General features: G+C 52.7%; 1 protein-coding gene across 2 annotated transcripts in view; it reads left to right on the forward strand.

Moving 5' to 3' along the window:
* LOC120948117 (titin) overlaps window positions 1-13,215 on the forward strand; it is a 158,474-nt gene that overhangs the window by 47,432 nt on the left and 97,827 nt on the right. For both annotated transcript variants that reach the window (XM_049607064.1, XM_049607065.1), the window contains exons 17-18: window positions 403-3,297; window positions 4,341-5,829. In XM_049607064.1, the coding sequence (XP_049463021.1) occupies window positions 403-3,297; window positions 4,341-5,829 (4,384 nt within the window). The remainder of the gene's footprint in view (window positions 1-402; window positions 3,298-4,340; window positions 5,830-13,215) is intronic.

Genomic DNA, 13,215 nt, shown 5'->3' on the forward strand with positions numbered 1-13,215 from the left:
TCCTCGCCTGCCCAGTAGTACTTGTCCGCCACTTCATCACACAGTTCTCCGCCGCAAATCCTCCAGCTGCAGCAGCAGCGTGCAGTCGGAGTGGTTGAATCCTTTGCATAATCGATCATCTACATGTTATTCTCTCTCTCTTTCTTCTTCGTCTCTGTTCTATTCTGATGCTAATACTCGGTACTCAATCTCATCGTTATCTCACGCCATACTACCACCACTACTATCATCCTCGACAAATGAACACTCGTTGGGGGGCTTGCAAATGGGGGACCCCAAAAATAATAAAACACGCACTTCGCAATCGCGCAAAATGTCACCCTCGCGCACGTTCGGTGTCGGCGCACACATGTACACACATACATTTCTCGTTCGTTCGCGCATCCTCCCACCCCCGGGCAGCCCCGCTCGGAGGAGGCACTCGAGGGCGAGGGCGGTGGGTTCAGTGCCCGGCAGGAGTACGCGAGCGAGGCGAAGCTGCACGGGCCGACGACGGAGTCGACGATTGTCACCGAGACGCGCCGCACGACCGAGGCGACGATGCGCATGGAGCACAAGATCAGCTTCCCCGAGCTGCCCCCGTTGCGCCTGTCGCAGCGCACGCAAACGCCCACCGTGCCGACGGTGACCGAGGGCACGAGTCCGATGAGCGCGGCTGACCCGCCGTCGGCCGGGCAGCAACAGCAGCAGCAGCAGCAGTGCGCGGGCACCAATACCGACCCGATCGCGACCCGCTCGGACGCAACGCAGACAGCGCCGACGACGATGACGGTCGACGTGCCGACGGCACCGAGCGTTCGGCTCCCAGCTCAGTCCGAATCGAAACGGGAGAGTAGCAGCATCAGCAGCAGCAGCAACAGCGTCACCAGCACCGTTGTGCGTGAACGACCGAATTCGTCATTCGAGCCACTGTTGCAGCAGCCGGCCGACGTCGGTGAACTGACCTCGGCACCACTGTTGGTAGGTTCGGAGCCGCGGCCACTCTCCCTTTTGAAGCCCCAGCCGGAAACGATCCCGACGCCCCCGATCGGAACGCTGTTCCAATCGGTGGCGACCGAAGCGCCCAAGTTCCCGCTGGCCCCGCCTGGAAGCAGCAGCGTGCGGAAGCCGAGACCGGCCAGCATGTCGGAGGTGACGCGGGCCCGCAGCACCTCGCCCCGTCCGTCGGCCGACGCCATCGCGATGGAGCGGCTGTGGTCGACCCCGAAGGCGTTCGGGTCGTTCGGTGCGAGGGCGGCCGACGAGCCGCCGGTGTGCCAGGTGTACCGATCGTACCGACCGCCGCCGACCGTCTCCTCATCTTCATCCACTTTCACCAAGCATATTACTACTACTACCACTCAGCAACAGCAACAGCAACAACCACCACCACCACCACCACAACACAACTATTCGACACTTCCGTTCGCACGCAAGCAAACGAAACCGCACCAAGAGCACAACGCCGCTAAAGCTCATTCCGATTCGATTCGATCCGATTTTCAGCCGATCTACCAGCAGCCCCCCCAGCCGCAGCCGCAGCCAGTGGTCAACGCACCCGCCCCGACCCAGATGTACTCGTCCTTCTCCTCGACGCAGCAGTTCCAAGCGTCCTCGACGCTGTCGCAGCAGCAGTACTCACAGTCCTCGATGCAGTACCAACCGTTCAAGCCGTCCCTGGCGGTGGAGGCCCCGGTGCGGGCGCCTTCTCCCGCTCCCGTGCCGACCTTTGTGCCGGCGGCGGCCGCTGCTCCACCGCCCCAGAGCTTCCCGCCGAAGATCACTCCCTTCAAGCCGGCGCTGGCTCCTGCTGCACCGGTCGTTGCTGCTGCCCCGGCGCCAATGTTCGCGCCAGCTGCTACCCAGCAGCCGCTGAACGTTGGCACGTCGGCTCCAGCACCGACCTGCACCTTGACGCCGATCGCTGGCGCTACTCCGGCCTTTGTGGCTGGGCCGTCGTACAACCAGACGCCACAGCCGTTCAAGCCGCTGCCACCGCCCGCGATTACACCCAGCTCGCTTGGTAGCGCTGCTCAGCCTTCTGTTGCTGCTGCTGCAGCAGCACCGCTGCCAACCGTCAGCCAGCCAGCGTATGCTGCACCGCAGCCACAGCCCCAACCGCAAGCCTTTGCCGAGCCTACTGGGCCGGTCTCGCTGCCACCGTATCAGGAGCCGCTGTCCTTCTCGTCGAAACCGGCGGTGGAGCCACTGTATCCTGGTCAGCTGGGAGGTTATCAACAACCACCTCAGCCTCAGCCACCACAGCAGGTACAGTACCAACAGCAGCAGGTTCAGCAGCAACAGCAGCAGCAGCAAGTGTACCAGCAGCAGCAGGTGTACCAGCAGCAACAGGTGTACCAGCAGCAGCAACAAGTGTACCAACAACAGCAGCAGCAACAAGTGTACCAGCAGCAGCAACAATCACAGCAGCAGTACTACATGGAGCAGCAGGACGAGGAGGTGTACAAGAAAAAGTCCGTCAAGGAAACGAAGAAGCTGTTCGAAGAGTCGCTGCTGCAGCAGCAGGCCGCGTACGGCGAGCTGAAGGCACCGCGCATGGTCCAGGGCGTCCGTCTGCCGGTTGCGGCGGCGGCCCCACTGCCCGCCGACTTTGGGTACGGTGCGATCGCGGAGCTGGGTCTCGAGCCAGGGCCCCAGCCGACGATGGGCTACGCTCCGAAGGCCTCGAGTGAGCGCAAGAGCTCCTACTACCGGGAGCAGATCGAGCAGTCCCTGCTGGAGAGCATGGACAAGGAGCCGGAACGTGTCCCGGCCGGCGGTGTCAAGATTATCCCGCCCAGCCCGCGCAAGAAGTCGAAACCGGCAGCGCCGGCGGGACAATCTGACACTGCAGGGGGAGTGCCTGCCCCACTCGAGCAGCCCGCAGAGCCGCAGCAGGGCCAGCAGGGTGCCAAGAGCCCGTTCACCGCCACCGAGAGCGAGTACGAGAGCGACATGGACGGAGTGACTGGTGCCCGCCGCCAGAACGGCTACCTGGCCGACACGGAGGAGGTCGTGCAGAAGACGACAGCTGTCTCCTTCGAACAGCAGCAGCAGCAGCAGACGGTGCAGACGGTTGAGAGCTTCAGCAGCTCCAGCAAGGTTGAGTCACACTCGTCGGTCGTCAGTGAGGTTGTGCAGCAGCAGCAGCAGCAGCAGGTCGTCGAACAGGTTGAGCAGAAGGTGGAACAGGTTCAAGAGCAGCAACAACAACAGCAGGTGACGTCAGAAGAACAGGTACAGCAGCCACAGGAGCCGCAGCAACCAGCGCAGCAGTCCGAGGAAGTGATCATCTCGTCGTCGGAAACCGTCCAGAAGGTTCGCAAAACGCATGTTGTGTTAGTGTGTGTTTGTGTGTGTATTTCTCTATGTGTGTGAAAGCACTCCACTGTGATTATGAGTCTGTTGACGCATTCCATTCCTTTTGCTTCTTGTTGACCAGTCGCTCACTCCTTAACACAGAGGCCACCTCTATCTGACGGCATTACCCACTCTGCCGTTCGTTAACTGATTTACCATTGTTCCTCTAGCTGTGTGTGCGCCTTGATGTGTTTTTGTGTGCGTGTGAGTGTCATTCCGCTTAATCTTTAATCGCTAATCTAGGACGGGCCGTCGATTTGTCCCTCAAAGCATCGCACGCGTCTCCTTCAACAGGGGAAGGACCGTGACCATCAGACCAGCCCAGTAGATCTGTAGATCGCATCATCTCTCGATGTCGTTGCGTGTGTGTTACTCGTGTGTCTGTATGTGTGTGTGTAGTAACTACGAGCTAATCGATCTATGTCAATGTTTATTTTAGCGTGTTATTTCTTGTTTTTTGTTGTTCTGTTCTTCGATGCTCACGAGCTGCGACCCCGTCAAGTGCGAGAGTAGTCGACGCGATCCACAGAAGAAGCTTCTTCCTTTCGCCAAACCTTTTAAAAAAAAAAAACAAAAAAAAACCTACAACGCAACATGGCGTCGGTGGTGGCGGTGGCGTGGCCCGCGCGCGACCCACGGCCGACGAAATGTGCGAAATTTGTGTGTCAATGTGAAATTCCTTTCGTGCCGAGGAGCTCTTTCTCTGTCGTGTAGCGTGTTATTTTAATTGGCTTGTTGTCTCTCTACAGCAAACGCGCCACCAACCAACCACACTGCCTGTTTGTTGTACTAATATGTGTCTTTTTTTTCTTTTTCTCTCTTTTGTTTCCCTCCTTTTTTTGTTCTACCACTTTTACTTCCCTGTCACCTGTTCTGTCTCGCTCTCTCTCTGTCTGTCTTACTTGCTACTTTGTATCGTTGTGTGTCTTGCCCAATCTCTCTATCCTCGACGTTGTTTGTAACGTTGAATCCGGACTATCTTTCCCGACCTGCTCGTGTAGGAAACAACGGTTGAGGAGAGCAAGAGCAACTTCCTGGTCAACAACGATCTGCCGGAGGACTTGCAGCCGGTGAAGGTGCTGCCAACGGAGGAGCCACTGCCAACGCTCAAGCATGTGCCTGTTCCGGCCGCCGTACAGCCCGTCCCAGAGCCGGCCCCAGTGCCCGAGCCGACCCCGGTGGAACCAGCACCGCAGCAGCTGCAGCAACCATTGCCGCAACAACCACAACCCGAACCGATTGCTGCGACTCCGGTGCAGCAGAACGGCTATCCGACGCCCAGCCCGGCCCAGCCGTTCCTGTCGGACTACGAGAGTGATGCCGCGGCTCCGTCGCTGGCGGGCTACAAGCCGGTCCATCCGGTGTTTGCGCCGCCGAAGCAGGAGTTCGCCACGGGTTCGGCTGCACCGCCACCGTCAGTATTCGACCCTATCGACAAGATTCAAGCGAGCCAAATCAGCGCCCCAGCGGACGCACCAAAGATCGAGAAGCCAAAACCAATCAGCTACGTTCAGCAGCAGCAGCAGCAGCAGCAGCAATACCAGTCGTACCAGCAACAGCAGACCTCCTCCTTCCAGCAGCAGCAGACCTATCAGCAGCAATCGTACCAGTCGGTGCAGCCGCCAGTGCAGCAGTCGTTCCCGCCGGCGGTGCAGTCGATGCCGGCCCAGTACTACACCTCGGTCACCGGCCAGCCCGTCACCAACACGATCGAGACCACCAACTCGCTGCAGATGAAGGAGATGACCGAGAGCAGCAACCGGGTGCTGAACATGCAGCAAACGAAGCAAACTGCCTACTTGCAGCGACCGGGACGCTTTACGCCGGGCGAATATCGCGACAGCGATGGGTACGACAGCGATGGCAACCGCATCCGTCCCCTCTGGACGCCGAACCCGTCCGACAGCGATGAGCCGCACTATCGCAGCGTGCGGCCGAACTTCCAGCAGCCGCGCTCGACGAGCCTGCCGCGCCAGTACGAGCGCATCCAGACGCCGATGGAGTTCGACACGCTGCCGGTGCAGATGCCGACCAAGATCGAGCTGTCGGCGGGCGGGGTGGAGTCGAGCCACCAGCGCAGCAGTTCGCTGTCGCGCCAGAGCACCGAGATCCAGACGACCACTACAATGACGACGGAAACGCTCAAGACGCAAACGCTGGACCGGTACGCGTCGAAGCGGATGGCGACGGCCCCGGTGTCGAACTCGCGCGATGACATGGCGGTCAAGGCGCACCGGGTCGCGCCCATCAACTACATCCAGAAGCAGGCGGACGGTATGGCCCAGTCGTTCAAGACGAAGGCGTACCATTTCAACAACGAGGTCATGACGGACATCAAGAAGACGCCGATCAAACCGATCCTGAAGAACGCGTACGGTGCCCCGATGCCACAGCAGCAACAGATGGCACCGCCACAGCAGCTGCAGCAGCAGCAAGGGTCGGCTGTCCCACCGCAGGTCTACCGGGAAGAGTCACGAGTATCGCAATATGGTGAGTACCGCCACACTACCCTGCATGCTCACTACCTTTCTCCTTCACCTCATTCCCGAACGTCTTCCATTGTTCCCGACCTGTGTAGCGACAGGTCAGCAACCTAAATACTCCGCTACACCTGACTGCTGCAGTCTGCTGTTTGCAGCTGTCTCTCTGTCGAGGAGGAGGATGAGAGTTATAGAGAGGCTGAGGGTTCGATTAGACGGGGCTAGTCAGTACATCATTTCCTCAACTTGCATGAAATGATCCCGAACGGGGCAGGTTGAAGAACTGATAGAAAAAGCAGAAGCAGGGGCAAATAGTCAACCTAAAATAATGAAATCTCTTCTCGCGCATCTTCCGTGTGGACGACCGCGATGGCGCAATGCCTGCCGAACAACGGCGCGTAATCGAGGTTGACGGGTTACCGTGGCAGACGGCAGGATTGTGTGTTGTGCCGTCGGAAAGACAGGTCGTTCCGTTGTTTTCTTGTTTGCTCTCCCCTCTTGCTGTTGTTGTCACCCCACATCGACAGCGATGGGATGGGAAGAAGATCATCATCTCATTCTACTGCTGCTGCTGCTGCTGGTACGCTCTAGATCACGGGGTGTACGGCAGTGCAGGGTTGTTGTTTTGCTGTACCTTCTTTTCCTGCAGTCCGCCTCTCGAACACGAACACGGGCAGCAGTAAAGCTCCGAATCGAATTCCTCCTCCACTCCACTGCTCTGTACCACTCTCCTCCTAAACAGAGGTTTTTAGCAGGGCCTGAGAGCAGCTGGGTGTATGCGCAGAGAGTGTCGGTAGCGTCTATTTTTAACATGCTCTACCCGCTGTCGCGGGCGAGAAAAATCATATTTCCCCCGTTGCGTTCTCGCTCGCACACACCGCACCAGTGTTGTGACGATGGAGGGTCCATCCATCCGCATCGGTGTGATGTCCTTTGCCTGCCTGCTCTATAATTCTGCCTTCTTAGCCTTCTTCTCGCCACCATCCCCCATTAGCCATTACATCAGAGTGCTCCACCGCTCAATTTTGTTGTCTTTGCTGCCCATTACCACTACTACCTACTACTATTGCACCTTACCGACCCCTCACTACTAGGCCTCATCTAGCGGGTTGCGCTACTGCTTCGATGATCATCAGCATCACTCGTTTTCAGAGTGATTGTGGTTGTTTTTATTTTCGTTCGTTCAGCTTGCGTGTTTTTTCTTCTGTTTTTTCGTTCGGTTGTTTTTTTTTGCTATCGTTTGCCCATCTACATTGATTAGTTTTAGAAGCTGGTTTTTCATTTTTTATCCCCCTTTTAATGTTTTTAGAGTTTTTGGTTTTTACAGTTTTATTTTTGTGTGTGCGTTCTTGTTTTACGATTATGTTGTTTTGTTTATCATTTCACTCTTTCACACTTTATCTCTCTTGCGGCGATGCTACTTATATTGCATAACCACTAGGTTAGTAATTGGCCTTTTTTTGTTTTTCCCCGTCTGTGATCTAACCCATACTTCATATTTCTGGACCACCTCCACTGCCACTGGAATGTGGGACATGTTTGACGTTTTCATTCTGTTATTGTGTTTCTTCTACACGACCCGTACGAAATCAGGCACGAAGCACGTCGACCCGGACACCGGAATCATTTACTTCAAGTACGATTTCGGGTACGAGTTCGGCATCATATTTCCGGGAGAGGGCCACCGTATCGTGGCCGGCCGTGCCGGCGGCGGTAGCAATGGTAGGAAGCATCCGCGCTACCAAAACACGGCCCAGTTCGCGGCAGGTGACATCGAGGTGCCGGTACAGCACGAGCGTACCGGTCGTAGCAGCGTTCCCACTGCAGGACCTACGCCCTACGGTGTACGGTCGGCTTCAGTTCCGGCGACACAAATGCACGCCAGTGCTCGGTATGGGCCGCATCCCGTCCCGTTTGCTGCACCCGAGCCGACAGCGTTCCAGGGAGGAATTGGCAGTGGTCGGTCTACACCGTCGCGGGGCTATAGCAATCGGAACAGCTATTGTGCCACACCAGGTAGAGAGAGAGAGACCCATAGAGCTTTGTTGTCGATGTTATTGTTTATGTTGTTATGCAGCACGCTACTGCGAAGATTCCGTTTGCTGCGTGCGGGGAGCCTTATAACAGCACACGGCTGTTGCACGGTTGGCTGAAGCTGCAAGGCGGGATCCTTATAACAGCGTGACGTTCATGTGTAGCGCTTTGAATGTCGCACCTCAGAGTTCAGAGGTTACTACCGGAATGAGCAAAGTGCATTGAAGATGTCGAGCTGCTTGGGAAATCGATGTCTGGAGAAGGCGGAAGCGTTTGCGTTCTCTCCCCCCAAAACGCTTCTGTGAGCATGTTCAATGTCGTACCACTAATACCTTACACTTGTCCAACTCCTGGCACAGGATTGTTTCACGCCCCTAGCAACTGTATCTGTGTGCATTGGCTTCACCTTTCGACTGGCAAACAAACAAAAAATGGGTTGCAAATTAGAATTCCTGCAGATCATTCAACTCTTTCGACCGCGGCCACTTTCTTGGGTCATCTTTGTGGCCACCCCCCCGCGTTCAGGCTGTCAAGTATGCGCTCTTAACTAATCACATTGTCGACAGGCCGGTTGAAGGATCCGGTTGCGGGGTGGGGGAAGGTTGGGAGAGGGCACAGCATAACAATAGCGCACAAAAGCGGGGAGATCTGCTTTTGCGTAAATCAGCTTGCTGACGGGCGCCGAAAATCGACCAAATTGTCACATCGGGCGGGCGGGCCATCGTCGCCAGATGCTTCGCCGTCGGTGTCGCAAATTGTGTGACGTACGGACTAACGGACGCCGCCCTGATGACCTCCCCTTCCCCACTCACTGAGCGTATAGGTTACATAACGACAATTAAAAGAAGTTTTTTCACGGGGAATATCTCAAGATTGCGCTGGTAAAACGGGGAGGGTAGATTTAAAATTCCGTATTTTCTTCCCGCTCTCTCCCGTGTTCTGTCTCGTTTCCAATACGTGTGCACAACCCAGGGCCAGCGCCACCCGTTTATATTTTTCCTATTTGTCGAACTGACTAGCTGGTAATAGAAACATGATACGACGATGGCACGGTGCACATTAAGCAATGAGGAAACGGCCACAAACACCAGCCACACTAACAGTCTCTAACGTAAAACTCCTCTCCCCGTGCAGTTAGCTGGCCTGGGGTCGAACCAAAATCGTGTCGGAAAGTATTTTCAGCAATCCTATCGCACCCGTCCGTCCGTGTGAGTTTGTGTGTGAGTGTGTGTCCGTGCGTCTTGCGCCCGGTTTCGTTGAAGTCGAGCAAGAAATGGGAACAGACGTTCTGCTAGCGCACTGTGACTGTGTGTTAACCGGTGCGACAACATGATCAACTTTTCCACCCTCCACACCCTTCAGGGCGGAACCCGGGCCCAGGGAAATGTTGATAATTTATTGGCACAATTGTTGGGACATGAGCATTTTCCGCTTGAACTACACATGGCCCACGGCTGGTCCGTTCGCTCTGATGCGCTGGTGCTGTGCTGGCTCGGGATTTCGGTTTATTGTTCTGAACACTGGTGAACAATTTCTCGAGTCCTCGAGACCACACCGCACGCAAGACGAACGGCCGCTAGACGGCGATACTTCTTGTGAGGCGGAGAATGATGGATCTCTTCCGCGAACTCATCAACGAGAGGGGATCGCCCAGGGTTGTAGTATCTTGGGGATGATGTTCATTCATCTTCGGTAGGGAAGACTTTGCATGCCCATTATCTTTATATTTATGTTCGCAATAATGCTGTGTGTTTGTGTGAAGCTTGCAATGGACGTAATGAATTCCAAGGAACCAACACAGATCTTAAGGTAAGTGGCTATGCTTTTAACTGTCAAAGTCAGACATAACTGTCAAATTGTACAGCAAACTATCCAGACGATTCGTACTCTGAGCAATGATACCCGAACAATGTCATATCCAGAGTAAAATACCAACTGCTCAGAATACGAGTTCTTCTGGAATACGCTGTACAATGACCCACCCCCATTTGAGCTTCGAAGCTATTGCGCATGATCATGTTGCTTCCATACTGCCACCTGTTAACCCATGAGTGTCTTTCGTACGTGTGCGTTCATGCGTGTGCGAGTGTGTGTGTGAGTGCGTGTGTATATGTAGTACGCTCTGTAAAACGATCGCTCACCCTGGCCACTCCAAATTTGCAATCTGAGTTAATCCCGAGTACCTCCACACTTTTGCGTGCATCCAGATCCAACAGCTCAGGGCTTTAATCGATCCACGACGAGCACACCGAACGTGAAGCATCAGGAAGAAGGTGTTCCCACCAAAACGCCCTTGTTCGTCGCTGTGAGTATTTACTGGTCACTTTGATCGTGCTGATCAACTCGCCCACATGGAATGATCTTTGACCGTCCTCTTTGCTGTTTTTAGCCGCTGAAAGACATCGCAGTTGTCAGTGGACAACCGGCGCGTTTCGAGTGCATCGTAGCATGCGATGCAGCACCATCGATTCGCTGGACGAAGGACGAGGCACCGATCGAGGAGGGGTACAAGTTTGTGCCGGAGTATCGCAACGGCGTCTGCCGCCTATCGCTACCGGTGGCCTATGAAGGTGGGAATGAACCGCCAGCTAAGCGTTTGAAGAATTCACAAGATATTGATCGAATGATTTCCCTGCCTTCATCCCCCCATACACAGGTGACGCAGGCCGGTACTGCTGTCTGGCCGAGAACCATCTCGGGTATGCAGCGACCTGTGCCGAGCTAACGGTGGCAAACAGCGACTGGAGAGCGAACCAGTAATGAACGCCGATGTCCAATCAGCCCACGGTGCGCTCCAGCAGGAATTCATACAGTGCAGGCGTTGGTCCTATTATCTCGACTGTCCCGTAAAATCTCGACCACGGGAAGGAGCGAATGATAATGCTTCAATGATAAGAAGTTGATAGAGTTTTTTCGTTAATTTTCATGTAGTTGTAAACGCTCTGTGTTGCTTTTATTGATCATCTCTCTATCATTTGTTTGCTATATCTATATCTGTATAGGGGTTTCCTTTCTTTCTTTCTGCTATACTGTTCACGGGTCTCTAATGACGCGCTTTCGTTTGCCAAACCTTACGTCGAACCCGTCACATCGAAAGCCAAATAAGTGTTCTGAGAGATCGCGTGTAGCTCTGTGCTGTTTATGTTTTAGTCACTTGCACTGTGCCTCTCATCGGAAGGCGACAGATTGAAAGAAGTATAGAGTAATGTTTGAAAACCCAAAAAACCCTACAACCCTCGAACCGCTGCCAGGCATCCTTATAGCCCGTTGGCAGAACAAGTGAAGAAAGCAAATAATTTCACAATTACGAATTGTCGAAACACCGTTTCGATTGGATGCCCATTTGGTGTTACATATGTACCAGGTTTTGTTCTTTGAGCAATCGAGAAATCGTGTTTGATGTTTATGTTGCTGAACTGTATTTAACTCGAACCCCGCCCGAATCACCCCATGACCCGTTTCTCAAATCCCGTCTCCCGCTATACCTGCCATCCATCCCATTCTCATCTCCCAGTGTACTACAGTGTGTACTACTGTGCATCGCTAAATGATTTTGAGCCCAATATATTGAGAATCTATAAACTGTAACGAAGTGAAAAGTGCATACGAGTTGTTCTGAGATTTTTTCTGCTAATTATGATGTAAAACACAACGCAATTAAATGCAAAATGTACGAAATGAACAAGAAATAAACAATGAATTTGAAACAAAAAACAAGGGTGTGTATTGTTGATGCAAGAGGGAAGGTCAAATTTGTCGATCAGATGTCGGTAAACACTGTTGAAACAATTGATTGATACAAACCATACCACCAGTGTTGTGAAATATGATCGTTTTATGATTTATGGACCCCGAGATCAGTCTTTCCAACAACCACATTCAATACATAAACAGTGGCAGAGGTGATACTTCTCTTTAAACCTGCCAGCGACATCTGTACGACAAAGCACCAACTCATCTGAACTTAGTGCATTCAACGAGACATCAAAGCTTCTGTCATTCCCCTCTTATCGTGTCCGATATATGGGATTAAAATTGTCTTAACACACTGGAAATAACTCCATGTACCATTTCTTTAATTTCTGCAAATTACTTCAAGAACCATCCAAAAAAACAGTGTACAAGTTTATCTGTGCGCCACTGTACGATCGGAAAAGCGCTTGGTTGCTTTCGCTACTGTCCGCTAGAGGCGCCATTGTCTTTGGAAACGAACACCATGGGCTGATATTACTTTTGTTTGGAAAAACGGTTGGAAGCGTTCATTTTCTGAATAAATCTCCTTTTTGTTCTCAAACATATTAATACTTTTTAGATGCTTTGATAATATACATAAAATGTATTTATTTACAGCAAATAAGACAAAGTCTCCGTGGCAATGTGATTGATATTCAATCATGATTCACACAACAATTTTGATCACAACAGTGGAGAGTGACTGCCTAGAGGACAGTAGTTGGCGCATGACGAGATCTTTGATCCTTTGATTCATCAACTATTTACGACGAACTTGATGAGCAGAATTGGAAATAGCACACTGTGACTGGGTGGCTCGCCCAAAGATGACCAATTGCTAAGGTGATCTGTCTAATTCCACCATGTTTATGACTCACGGAACCTACATTTTCGCAAGGACGTCTCTCGGTGAAATTGATTTCTCGATCTTTCTTTAGCCACAAACACAGAAAGAAAAACAATCTTCAAAGAAATCAACTTTTCCCGATTGGAATAATCAACTTAGCACTTCATTCCGAGCACGATCATCATCATTATGCCGTTTCGGTACATAGGTAATAAAAAAACGCCATTAATACTAAAGGAAGTCATCACATTATGCCTTCCAGCTATGCTAAGCCTGCATGGTGAATCATCCGTGTGATTGATTTATGACGAACATTGAAGCAGCGGCCAAGACGGGAAAGAAAAGCATATGCAATTCCGATGCGCTTTTCCATCTCTCCCGCAGACACACACACCCCACAGTAGTGTGCAATTTCTTATCCAGCGCTTACAATGTCCGCCTACCGATAAGCCGCTCTAATTAATAGGGAGAAGCAATGAAAAAAAAATACGTTGCATAGATTTACATTTTGCACTCGCGAATAAACATGCGTATCATTAGAGTGCGGAAAATGTAATGCAGTGCGTGTCAATCCGGCAGCTCCGGATGGGCGAGGGTAAGCCGGGTAGCCACTTAAACGTATGCCTCCGGATTGATGAGCGTGATAAGTATGCCTAAGCAACTCATCAGCCTTACAGACGATAATTGATTTGTTGTAGGAGAAATTTTTCGGTGCGCAAGGGATATTTTCCAAGCATTCATTTATTTGATGAAAAATGAACTTTGTTCTTCACACTTCTCCAG

Source organism: Anopheles coluzzii, chromosome 2 (assembly GCF_943734685.1).
Source record: "Anopheles coluzzii chromosome 2, AcolN3, whole genome shotgun sequence".
Lineage (NCBI taxonomy): Eukaryota > Metazoa > Arthropoda > Insecta > Diptera > Culicidae > Anopheles > Anopheles coluzzii.